This window comes from Lolium rigidum, unplaced genomic scaffold (genome assembly GCF_022539505.1).
Source record: "Lolium rigidum isolate FL_2022 unplaced genomic scaffold, APGP_CSIRO_Lrig_0.1 contig_9424_1, whole genome shotgun sequence".
NCBI lineage: Eukaryota > Viridiplantae > Streptophyta > Magnoliopsida > Poales > Poaceae > Lolium > Lolium rigidum.
This window is the reverse complement of record NW_025901530.1, coordinates 465274-478318: the sequence shown is the minus strand read 5'-3', so window position 1 is coordinate 478318 and position 13045 is coordinate 465274. Positions and strand designations below refer to the sequence as shown.

At 47.0% G+C, this 13045-nt stretch overlaps 1 protein-coding gene across 1 annotated transcript; it reads right to left on the bottom strand.

Moving 5' to 3' along the window:
- Positions 1–205: 205 nt before the first annotated feature.
- LOC124682360 (MAP7 domain-containing protein 1) lies at positions 206–5085 on the bottom strand. Its single transcript, XM_047217052.1, has 4 exons — positions 4339–5085; positions 1765–1820; positions 1476–1668; positions 206–1106 (listed from the first exon to the last, which is right to left on the bottom strand). The coding sequence occupies exons 1-4, from the start codon at positions 5083–5085 to the stop codon at positions 750–752; spliced, it is 1353 nt and encodes a 450-aa protein (XP_047073008.1). The 3' UTR covers positions 206–749.
- Between the last annotated feature and the right edge of the window lie 7960 nt (positions 5086–13045).

The following is a 13045-nucleotide window of genomic DNA, read 5'->3' as shown; positions in this document are numbered from 1 at the left end:
TTGAGTTGCATTTTTCTGTTAAAAAAGTGCAATTGCACTTTTCTGACAGAAATGTGTAACTGAACCGAGTTGCACTTTTTTTTAAACTGTAGTTGCACTTTTCTTTAAACTGTAGTTGCACTTTTCTGAGTTGACTGAGACTTAAGAAAATCTCAGTCAACTGAGACGTAGGCACACCCATTTATTTATGCAGCAGTAATAATCATATGATAAACATAGCAATATTCTAGCATTGCAATGAGGCTCAACAATTACAAATGTACACAGATCAATACTAATAACAAGGCTGGTGCAGTTCTGTGCACCAGACAAATGTGCTAGATACAGACATACAGTGTAATGAGTTCACCATAACCATAAACAAAAACAACATGTACAACATGCTACCCAAATGAACTACAGAAAAAGGGCATAAACACTGCGAGCCGATCAAACCTGGGTGCACTCTTCCCTTGTGGAATTCTTGACAGCAATCTTGATAAATATGAAGAGAAGTGCTCTAGAACATGGTCAAACTCTGCATCAAAACTTGATACCGAGAGGAAGAGGCGATGATTTTGTAGAAGCTTAGATCGAAATTCGATGCATGGCCTTAGATCACTTCTCTTCATATTTGCTAGAGCTTGCCACAATACGAACTAAGAACAAGGAGCTCGATGACCTCACATTCTGAACTTGCACGCGGTAATTTACCCGACGACGGCAATGGTGTATCGATGTAACAGAACCGATCCATAACAGCCGAACACTCATCGAACAGCAGACGCGTAGGGAGACAGGATGTACTCTCTGATCCGGGATGCCCCGTCCCTCGCAAGCATACCCTCGAGGTCTCCCAGGATCCTAGCGAGCCAGATCTCAAGGCTTCGCTGGATCTCCTTGAAGTTGTTCCTGACTGAGCTCAGCGCTCTTCTCGTACTCATCTTGGCTTCGGCTGTCAGCTCGTCGCCGAAGCTGCTCTTCGCGGTCTCTGCTTGCAGTGCGCTGAGCTTCTGCCTTGTTTCAGTTGCTCGGTGCTGAAGGTGAAATGCTTCCAGCAAGTACTCTGTTTGCCTCTGCGTTCTGAACTCTGAGTTGAGTGTGGAGTCACAGGGGTCGCTTGCTTGCTGCCCATAATGCATATAGGTTAGTTTTTTTCTTGCTGCAGTGGCTTAAGGCTACAAGGACTAACTATAATGGCAATCCTAAGGAGAAACAGCGACACACTTAAGAGTCAGAAAATAGAGCCAGGAAAAGAAGTACTTCAGTGAAGCATGATTTAGGCGACTCAAGGAAACTACTGGTCCTACTAAAATGAACAAAAAGTGTACTACTGTAACCCCTGGACGACACCACATGCGTCTTTATTAATGCAGCACTAGTTTGGTCACATGAATGTTAATCATGTTGTATGTCAGATTGTATATTTACATCGAGCAGACACGCAGCACCGGAGCTATAATTAAGAAGATGCCATGTCAGATGAAAAGACCTACCATTCTTTTGCACAGATCATCAATCTTCCCAGCAAGAGTTTGGTATCTTTTTACTTGCTTCCTCATCACCAGTGGGATCTTGGATAGATCTCCATTTCCAACCTTCTCCAGATTAATTAACTCCTGCTCAAGCAGACGAAGCTTTCCAGGAACTCCTGATGATTCGACGTCGACCTTCCAAGGTGATTCTCTCCTGTTTAGCAAAGGGTGGTTTAGAGAAGGTAATTGATGAGTAACATTTATTCAGTTGCTACTCTGCAGAACCATGTGCTTCAGTTAGACCGTTTACCGTGGTACAGAATGCTTTGTGTTGTACATTGACTCAACCGGTTCGTACTTCATGTCCTACAAGATGCAAGTTCATATAAGTGATACGATACAAATGGGCAAACAAATCCCAATGTAACAATGCTCCATCAGTCTAACCGAGCCATGGTTTTCTAGAAACCATGATATCTTCTGCAGTTCTCACATTGGTTTTGTTAAGGCATCAGCAATGGCATGAGTTGACGACCATAACTATAAATTTTAAAATATATATTCCTCTTTATGTATGACTGAGTTCAAACTACAAAGAGATGATTTTATTCGATCGGAGCAAGATGAGGACTGCACACTAGCAATGGCATTAAGATGAAAGACTGCACATTAACACAGACAATAGCTTATCCAAATACACAAACACACATCATTTGGAGCATGTTGGCAGGTTGCAATACAGATTAAACTGATTAGGTCTCATATGCATCCATGACAGAGCTTGTAAGCACCATGCTTCTAGAAATAGAAACATGCACGCAAGGAAATTCCTTGCTCCATTGAAACAGAAACATGCAAGCATGGAAAGTTTTATATAAAATAATTAGCCATTGAAATAACAAATTTCACAGATGAGGTTAATATTTGCCTACTTTAGCTGAGTTTGTACAAGTAGGTGAACCAAGAACAATCATAGGCCTAAAATAGTCAACTAAACTGAAACAACATCAGTTGACAACTCGTCAATCTAAATGAGTTGATTGACTATATTAAGATGTTATGCTAATCCAGTTAAACAATGGATACGGAGCATTTGGTTGGGTAATTAAGAACTGAGGTAAACGTTAAATGATGAACAACAAGGTCCACTTCTAAAGTTATATCTGCGACAGTACAAAGAAGAGGGAGACAGAGTTTACAGTTTATTTAAGATTACACGGAGATAAAAGCAGAACCAGAAAGCAAAGAATTTTTTTTATACGAGCTAACAGAACCTATGCGTTTTCATCATATACAGTAACTAGGTCACCAAGGCCAGCAGCCAATGATGATTTCAACGCAGCAGTTACCATGAGAAACAGCAGGATGCCTGTGATCATAGCATAGGTCTACAAATGGGCCACATGAGATTCTTTCAGGTAGCTTTGTTGCATATGCAGATGCAAGCAGGTTAGCCCATAAAAAAAGTGACATAATTCTAGTTGATCCAAGAGACTGCCAAAGTGGTCATTCGTCTGTTCTATTCTACTCTGAATGCAACATGCTTGGCTCATTGTGCATGGAGGTTCAGGGGGTATCACTCCTGGAAAAATGTGTATGCAGAGCTACCACATGACAGGATAGTTCATTTTAGCTAGCACCAACCAGACAAATCTAATGGGGTACTAATAAATGAAGCTAATTCAAATTGAGAATCACTAACTCAGGCCCATTATTTGCAATGAATTATAAATTCAACTACACAGCCCCTAAATTCAGTAAAGTGATAGAACCGTTTTTTGGGAAAAAAACATGGATGCACCAGGAGTAGTAGAAACCTATCTAGTAAAACTGAGTTGCAACAGTTATCTAGATCATCTAGCAATTTGTGTGACTCAAGTCCTAAAATAGTTCTGTATGTCTTTAATACAAATTGTAGGGTAAATATAACACATACAACTTCATGGACAAGAAATATGGCTTTCACATTAAGTTTGACTGTCTGACATGACAATGTTCCTAATAACCTAGGGACAGAGCGGCAAGTTTGTCTACCTTTGAGAAGAAAGGCAATGTTACAATCATCCTCTCATTGCAAATATATGCAACGTTTCGACCGAATGGCCAATATCAACCCGTGAATAAGTAGAGGCTCATCTACATTGCCACATTATATGATATAGGAAGATCAAGGACATTTGGAGTTTACATATGTACACAACCAACAACAGCTTTGTGATCTTCACCATCCATGGATTGCTGTCTACTCAGGCATGTATTTGTTTGAACTACCCATTTAAGCTAGTTAGTACGCATATGTAGTCATAAAAGGCTATACTAACTAACCATACTCTGAACCTTCTAAATAAACAAAAAAACATAGGGCTGAAAGAATACATGATATGATATTATTACAAGAAGATGACAGAGCAAACGGAACCCCAAAATTTGAGTAAGCTGGTAGGCCTTTTTTTTGGCAAAAACATGATGCACCAAGAGTACTCCTAATGAAATTCAACAGGAGTGCTGTTTAGCATTAATTTTGCCCCACCCAAATGAGCATGCAATGGCCGACATTAAACAGAAAACCAGTCAATCATAATCTGACAGTGTTCTCCACATTATTGAAAGATGAAAGGTAGTATAGTACAGTACTAGCAACAGAAAAGACGGGGGAGAGATGAACATGATGACCAAAGAGTGCTAGAAATTCAACAGGAGTGCTGTTTAGCATTAATTTTGCCCCACCCAAATGAGCGAGCATGCATTGGCCGACATTAAACAGAAAACCAGTCAATGATAATCTGACCGTGTTCTCCACATTATTGAAAGATGAAAGGTACTTTTGGTGGCGAAAAGACGAGAGATCAATGGGGAAAAGTTGGGGACTTTTGGTAGCCTTTACCTGCCACCCTTTCGATCGCGCGTCCATCCAAGGCGGCATTCCCGACGCCGCCGCCGCCGCCGACGCGTAGAAGTCGTCGCCAGCAAAGCCGTCCTGCTGCTGGCGCTGCTGGGCGTAGAGCGCCGCCGCGGCGGCCAGGGCCTCCGCGTCGGTGTCGCCGTACGGCTCGGCGGGATCCGACGAATGCTCCCGCGCATCCGCGTCCTCTTCCTGCTCGCGGCCGCCGCGGAAGTGGGCGTGGGCGTCGCCGGCGCGGGTGGCGGCGAGGAGCGCGCTGAGGAGCGAGTCGCGCTCCAGGGCCTCGCGCTCGAGCCGGTCGGCGCGGGCCCGCTGCGCCGCGGCCAGCTGCTCGGCGTCGGCGAGGCGCGCGCGGAGGGCGGCGGCCTCGTCGGCGGCGCGCGCGAGGGAGTCGGACCAGGAGGCGCGGCGGGCGGCGAGGATCTCGGCGGCGCGCGCGTTGGCGCGGGCGTCCTCGCGCCTGCGCGCGCGCAGCTGGCGGAGCTGGTCCTCGGCGGCCAGGAGGCGCGCCGCCAGGAGACGGCCCCGCGACTGCAGCGACGCCACGTGGCGCGGGCCGCCGGCGGCGGGGAGGGTGGCGAGGAAGAGCGCGAACGCGAGGCCCAGGTAGGCGGCCAGGGGAGATTCGGCCGGGTCCTGTGGCGGTAGGGAAGGCGTCGGCGGAGCGGGCGAGGGCGCGGGCGCGGGCTTGGTGGGCGGCGGCGGCGCGTCGGCCTCGTCGGCCGCCATTGAGCTGCGGAAGAGTGGAGAGGTCGAGAGCGGAGTAGCTGAGCTGGGAGTGGAGTGTGGGATAGAGTGACGAAAATGCCCCTGAGTATGTGTGGGCCCGCACGTGCTGGATCGGAAAGTTGTGATGATGATTTTGATGAGTAGGATACTCTGCTTCGGTTTCTCCTTGTCGGAACGGGTTTGGCCCAAGAAAAAAAAAAGTGACGCGCTGATGCTCATTCTTTTCAGGTTATTTGGAAGGCTACATATACTGGCGAATTTTTTTAAAATAATACACTTTTTAATATTAATTCCAGGAATAATAGCCGTTTTTAGCAAATTTCAGAAATAATACACCGTCGGGGTGGTTGAACCCGAAATTGCAATATCGGGGTAGACGAACCCGAATTAGTTATCTCGGGGATGAGGAACCCGATAACAACATTCTTCTGCGCCGTGAAGAAAAAAGAAAAACAACAAAGAAGTAATCGGGGTGGGGGAACCCGATTTCTAAAAATCGGGCAATTTGAACCCGACTTTAATAAATCGGGTTTGTTGAACCCAATTTTTTGCAGCAAGTATTTTTCCCGCCTTTTCGTGTTCGCACCGCCGTGTTTCCCTCCCGCCTTTGCCGCCACCCTTCCCGCCACTTCTTCCCGCCACTCCTTCCCACCATCATCTCCCGCCACTATCTCCCGCTATATTTTCCCGCCACACTGTCGAATTTTTGCCTATAAAAGCGAGTGCATCGCTACTCTGGATTGCACAAGTTCTTGTATCTCTTTTTTTATCCCGTTTGCTCACCCTTAGCCATCATGAGTGTGCCTTGATCTGACCAGGAGTTTAGGCCGGGGAAGGCGAAGGCTGCAAGTTTGCCCCCGGGTGTGACTGCGGAGCGGTGTTGGTGTGGCCGTCTTGCAAAGGTTATGCAGGTGGAGGATTTCTCCGAGCAGTTCGGCATGAAATTTTTCATGTGTGCGAGCTATGAGCATGATCCACCCCGTAGTTTAGCTTCGTCGTCCACCAGGCCGCCGGTATGTTTGGACATAATTTAATGTTGGCATTAATTTATTTATGAATGTGATTTAATGTTATTCTTTGTGTTGCAGTCTCCCCCGCCCCTATGCAAATGGTTTCACTGGATAAACACGGAGCAGCCGGATTGGGCGCGTCAGGAGGTTGAGGAGAAACACCGGCGTGAGTGGGCAACGTTCTTTGAGGAGGAGCGTTGGGAAAAGGTTCGTGCTAATGAAAAAGCAGAGCGAGAGAGGCAGATACAGAAACTTAGGGCGGAACAAGTTCGTAATCGCGAGGTGAATCAGAAGAGGATGGATGATGAGGCTGCACGTAGGTTTGCAGAGGAAGAGGTGCGCAGGGAGGCTCGTGAAGCGGAGAGAAAGAGACTAAGGGAAAGAGCTGCTGAGGCGCAAGCGGCGGAAGAACGCGGCGACAAGTCCGGAAAATGGCCACGGTGGACGCAGGGAAAGTAGAGTGATGTGTCGTACGGCAATGTATCTTAATTTCAGTTTTAGTTTGTCGTTGTATCTTAAATTCCGTTGTAGTGCTAAGCCGTATTTTAATTTCAGCTGCAATGTATCTTAATTTCAGTTGTAGTATTAATGTGAAATGAATTTGCCCCGAAAATGTTGTGTCAGAAATTTGGGCTCAATTGTTTGCCGCCACTTTTTCCCGCCCAATTTGTCCCGCTCAATGTTCCCGCCATTTATTCCCGCCCAAATCTGCCGCCAATCTTTCGCGCCCAATTTTTCTCGCTCACATCTTCCCGCCGAAAAGTCATCCCTTCTAGACTATAAATACCCCCACTGTTTTCTTGTCTTTCAGTGTAGCCTCTCAACAAGATGGATCCCCCTTATAAGAATCCCCCCCATCTTTTCAATGAATTCATGGCCGAATATCTTCTAGACAATGCTCGCTATGTGATGAGGGAGAGTAAGATAGAGACCTTCGAGGAGTTCATCTGTAGCGACGCCTTGCTTCGTAAGGTCGGTAGGAAATTTGAGACTTGGTCTTATGGATATCCAGTGAAGAAGATGCATGCTCGTAGCCCACGGGAAATAAGGTGTGAGCTTATCAGGTTGAATGAGAAGTGGAAGTCACTAACATGGAAGAATGAGGAAGATAGGGAAAGGGATTTGAAATATCCAGAACGATGGGCGGCTGAGAGTGAAGCCGACGATGATATCTTCGAGCCTAGCACCAAGGGAAAGAAAGCTGCATCGTCGAAGGGCAAGAGTGCCAAGTCCTCGAAGGGCAAGAGTGCTGCACCGCCAGTCGTCGATTCGGACGACGACTTCGAGCCTAGCACCAAGGCCATGAAAGCTGCATCATCGAAGGGAAAGGGAAAGGGTGTGCTGCGTTCTTAGTGTTTTAGTTATCAGTAATCATGGATCTTATAGTGTGTTGTAGCGATGGTGTACCATTTAATATGTTAGCAGAGAGTTATGTTGTAGTAGTAAGTTGTATCTTAATTATCGCTTGAAGTTCAATATGAAATGTTTGTTAAATAGAAATAATAGTAACATTAGTCAAACATGGTGATACGGGGTGGCCTTCGGACACCGCCGCCTCAAGACCGACAAGCCCTCCTCGTGGTCCAATGACACGAGCTCGAGCCCAAGCCCTACACCAAGAGGTGAATTCGCTCCTTTCCACGTATGCTTTTGATACCCCTTTGGATGGCTTGCTACTTCATGCAAATACCCTATGTTCAATCAGGTACATCGACCAAGACGCGAGCCATGGAGACCAAGACAATGGAGAGAGAGCTGGAAATGATGAAGATGGAGCTACAGCGCCCAGGCCGGAACTTCCGCCCCCCAGGACCGGAACTTCCGGCCAGATGCCTTCCAGATGCCTTCCAGCGCCCAGAGAAATGGATGAAGTCGGAACTTCCGCTCCGAGGGACCGGAACTTCCGCCCACCGGAACTTCCGCCCAAGTTCCGCCCTACTTCCGGAATTGCGCCAAAACGCCCCTGGATGTTACTGCGAGGAAATGGGCAAATTCCGGAACAAGGCCGGAAGTTGGCCGGAACTTCCGCCCCGACCGGAACTTCCAGCCCCCAAGACCGGAACTTCCGCCCATGACCGGAACTTCCGCCCAGGATGACCGGAACTTCCGCCCCATCGAACTTCAGCACGACAGCACTTTTCAGCGTGTAACTTATCCCTTCGCCCCCACCTATAAATAGCCTTGTTGGCTCAGATCTGAGATTAGACTTGATGTGAAATTAAACCTGAGCTTAGCTCACCCTTGTGGGAACCCTACCTAGATCTTTGATCTTGTACCCATTCGGGCTCCTTATCGACTCGTGAAGATCTCTTTGGTGACTTCTACCGTTTGTTTGATCTTTTGCTTGCACTTCTACCTATTTGGTCTTTTGCTTGCACTTCTATCAACCTTCCGGTCTTTTCACCCTTCTAGATCTCTCGAGCTTCGATTTGTCGATCTCTTTGCGGGACTTCTACCGGAAGGTCTTTTCTCGCAACCTCTATCGAGTTGGTGGTTCGGGCCAATGAGGGAAAACCGATTTGTGTGCGTGTGTGTGTTATATCCCCACGATTCCCCCTCGCATTCTTCGTGTTCATCGCGTTCATCCACCTCCCCCACGATTTCCACCCAAATCCGTGAAGATCGGGCACATCCTTGGGCTTAGCCCTTATCATATGGTATTAGAAGCTCTTTGGTTGCCAAGGATTTGACCCCCACATCCCCCAATTCCACCAATTTCGCCCAAAAAAATTACCAAATTTTTTTCCCAAAAAATAGCCCCAAATTGGCCTTGGATCGATCTCGCGATTGGTTGAGTTGTTTGTGGTTTTGCTCCAATAGAAACTTGTCTTTGGTGTTGATCTGCAATTCCCCCACCTTCCCACAGCTTTTAGTGCCAAATTTTCCTCGAATTCGAAGAATTTCGGACCGGATTTCCGCCCAAATCGTCGAACAGCCCGCAGATCTGATTGCGACCGGAAGTTCCGCCCGGCAGGACCGGAAGTTCCGCCCGGGACCGGAAGTACCGCCCCTCAGGACCGGAAGTTCCGGCTGGCCGAATTTTTCACAGCTACCTTCGTTTTTCGTTTTGGCACTAACCCCCTTGTGTTTGGACTTCGGTTTGAGTGCCATTTCAGCTACCACAAAGCTTCCGCAACATCGACAACGACGACGGCACCCCGAGGATCCAAGCGGTTCATTTGACACCTTCCACCACCATAGCAAGTTCAAGATCGTCGGTCACCATCATCAAGTGGTATAACTTGCTCCTAACTTGTAACCCTAGCCTCTTTTGCGTACCTTTCCTATCGAGAGTGGCTTTCTAGTGTTGCGAAGCATTGCGCAAGCATCCCGACCATGAGGGTGTGCGTGTGTTGAGCAAAGCTTCGAAGCAAGCTCGTGTGAAAAGATAAGCAAAAGGAGTGTGACATACTTACATAGATAGTAGTATCCTTACATAGTGAGAAAACGAAAGAAAAATACAAAAAGAAAAAGAAAAAGTGTGTGAGTACACCTATACACAAAAGAGTCCAAAGCTTTTAAGCAAAAGAGAGAAAAGAGAAGAGAGGCGTCTTGCGCAAATCTTGTTGCTTCTCGATTTTGCAACCAAGCCACGGTCTCTCTTGCGTTAGCGTGACACCGAGCTAGTAGTCTTCGTTAGGACCATTTTGTTCTTGCTCATTTTCCAAGTCGCGCTAACCCCATTTTGTCCCACGCGTGTGTTCCTCCTTGTGTATGCCTTTTGTGATCACCGCCTTTGACTTGTGACTTTTGGATCTTACCCACTTTTGACAATAGATTTTTCGTTTGGTTCTTCCATTTGGCTTTCCACATCCATACCTAACACCATATAGAGTTTTTGTTTTTGTGTGTGTGCATACATATCGGTTGCCCTCTGCCTTGAAACACCTTTTCGATTTTGGTTTGCAAGTTTTGACACTTTTGGTAGTCTTTCCTAACCACCCACCACATAGTTCTTGTTTTAGTTGTAACCATGTCTAGTGGAGAAGGGAACCAACTACCGATGACGCGGCACCAACATTGGATAGCTACTCAAGCCGTCCACGCCAAGCTCAATCAATTTGAAGCCATGCTCAAGGAGACCAACGTCCGCTATGAAGAAAGAGCTCAAGTGCAAAGGATTGACCTCAACAACCAAGTTCAAGACCTCAATGAGAAGATTGAAACTCAAGGCAATGAGTTGAAGGCAACACTTGCCATACAAGGTCAAGAGACAAGGGAAATGAAGACGGCGTTGGACAATATCCTTCATACACTCAACCGTCAAGAAGATAGAAGACACCACTCAAGGTCTTCACGCTCTCATAGTTCAAGGTCAAGAGCTCCTACACCGTCTCACCATGATTCCAATGAAGACCCACGCCACCATAATGTGGATGTTCAAGTTCTTCAACAACAAGCTCAAGAAGCGGAGCAAGCTCGACTTCGACTTGTCCAAGAACGTCAACGCCTTGAAGAAGAGCGCCTTCAACAAGAGAATCTCCGTGCTCAGTTCCAACAAGAGCAAGAACGCCTTCGGCATGATCAAGAGTTAGTTTGAGCAAGGGAACAAGAGCGTCTCCGCAATGAACAACAAGCACTTGAAGAACAAGAACGGCAACGACAAGTACAAGAAGCTCAAGCTAGAAGACAACGCCTTAATGAAGAGGAACAAAGGCAAGCGCGCCAAGAGCGCCAAATCATCAATGTTTTTCATCCTCAACGCCCTCAAGGTCAAGATAATCGCCGACATCATGATGATCGTCCTCATGCTAGAAGACCTCCTCCAAGGGCAAGAAATGAAGAATCAAGTCATCACCAAGCATCAAGTGAAGAAAGTGTGATGCCTCGACGCCCCCACAACAATGATGATCAAGATGAAGGTCATGGAAGACCACCTCTTCGTCAACAACATCGCAACAACAATAGAGATGCTCAAGGTCCACAACATCCACCTCAACAACGTCAAGACCTTGGTGAAGAAAGACCACCTCCTAGACGCAATGACCGCAATGAAGAGGAAATATTTGGGAAGCTCAAGTTCACCATGCCAAAATTCCACGGAGAAGAAGACCCCGATGCATACCTATCTTGGGTTCTCAAGGTTGACAAGATTTTCCGCATACACAACTTCTCCGAAGCAAAGAAAGTGGCCATGGCATCACTAGAGTTTGAAGGATATGCAAATGTTTGGTGGGAAGAAGTGAACAAGAAGCGTGACAAGGAAGATCTAGAGCCCATTGACACATGGGAAGAGATGCAAGAAGTCATGCACAAGCGCTTTGTGCCCAACCACCATAAACGCGACCTCTTCAATAAGCTTACTCAACTCAAGCAAAGCTACAAGTCCGTTGAGGAGTACTACAAGGAGATGCACATGACCATGATGAGTGCCAATGTGGATGAGCGAGAAGAGCAAACAATGGCAAGATTCTTGAGTGGATTGAACATTCCCATCAAGAGGATAGTGGAGTTCTTGCCTTACACCAACATGGTTGAGTTGCTTCATCAAGCTACAAGAGCCGAGCGCCAAGTGCGAGAAGACATAGCAAGTGCAAAAACAAAGTCCTTCTTCGCCGCGCGAAATGCAACAAACACCTCCTCAAGCATCAAGAACACAAGTGCTATTGCTCCCAAGGATCCTCCCAAGCAAACGAAGAGTTCCTTCAAGACAACAAGCTTCAAGCCGGATCAATCAACTATGTCCTCCAAAGCTTCCACGGGATCTAGTAACATCACTTGCTTTAAGTGTGGGGCTCAAGGACATAAATCCTTTGAATGCAAGAACACAAGAGTTATGATAACTCGAGATGATGGAGATGTGGAGTACTTGAGTGAAGGTGAATATGAAGCCTTGGTACAAGCCGCAACCAATCATGAAGATGATGACTTGGAAGACCAAGAGGAAGTCCTATGTGTGCATGATGCAAGCCCATCTCTTGTGGTGACCAAAGTGTTGACAACCAATGCACTCCCCAATGAAGATCAAAGGTGCAACATCTTCCAAACAAGAGCCGGAATCAATGGCAAGTCAATAAAGGTTATCATCGATGGAGGGAGTTGCCACAATCTTGCAAGCACCGAACTATGCTCCAAGCTCAACCTCACACTCCGGAAACACCCCCATCCTTACCATGTGCAATGGCTAAGTGACAATGGAAACGTCAAGATACAACACACCGTCTCCGTATCCTTCAAGATTGGCGCCTATGAAGACACCGTTGATTGTGATGTCGTACCCATGACGGTGTGCCACATGCTACTTGGTCGCCCTTGGCAATATGACAAAAGAGCAAGCCATGATGGCTACACAAATGCCTATAGCTTCAAGGTCGGCGACAAGACATTCATCCTACGCCCAATGACTCCTAGCCAAGTAATTGCGGACAATGCAAAGGCTTTAGCGAGGGCTAAGGAAGCTACCATCACTAGTGAGATGAGTGGTGAGAGAGTGAACCACCAAAAAGAAAGTGAGCGCCACAAGCCATATATGAGTGAGATGAAGAGTGTCCTCATAGCTACCAAGAGTGAGATGAGAGAAGTGCACCACAACCCATCCACCAAATTGCACTATGTGCTCATTTGCAAGGGGCCATCTTCGGAGACTAACAACTTAACAACACTTCCTTCGTCTTTGTTGTCTCTTTTGAAGGAGTTCCAAGATGTCTTCCCCGACGAGCTTCCTCATGGACTACCACCGCTTCGAGGGATTGAGCACCGCATCGACCTCATACCCGGCGCCCCTCTACCAAACCGCGCCGCCTATCGCACCAACCCCGAAGACACAAAGGAGATCCAACGCCAAATACAAGACCTTCTCGAAAAAGGGTATGTTCGTGAAAGCTTAAGCCCTTGTGCGGTTCCCGTGATTCTTGTTCCCAAACCGGATGAGACGCAACGAATGTGTATGGATTGTCGCCCCATCAATGCCATTACCGTTCGATACCGCCATCCCATTCCGCGTTTAGATG

Excerpts from the sequence above, each read along its gene's own strand:
- LOC124682360 (XM_047217052.1), bottom strand. The coding sequence starts at position 5,085 with ATGGCGGCCGACGAGGCCGACGCGCCGCCGCCGCCCACCAAGCCCGCG. Across the intron at positions 1,821-4,338 it reads CGCGATCGAAAGGGTGGCAG|GACATGAAGTACGAACCGGT; the intron begins GTAAAGGCTACC and ends TGCATCTTGTAG. Across the intron at positions 1,669-1,764 it reads ACAAAGCATTCTGTACCACG|GAGAGAATCACCTTGGAAGG; the intron begins GTAAACGGTCTA and ends TTTGCTAAACAG.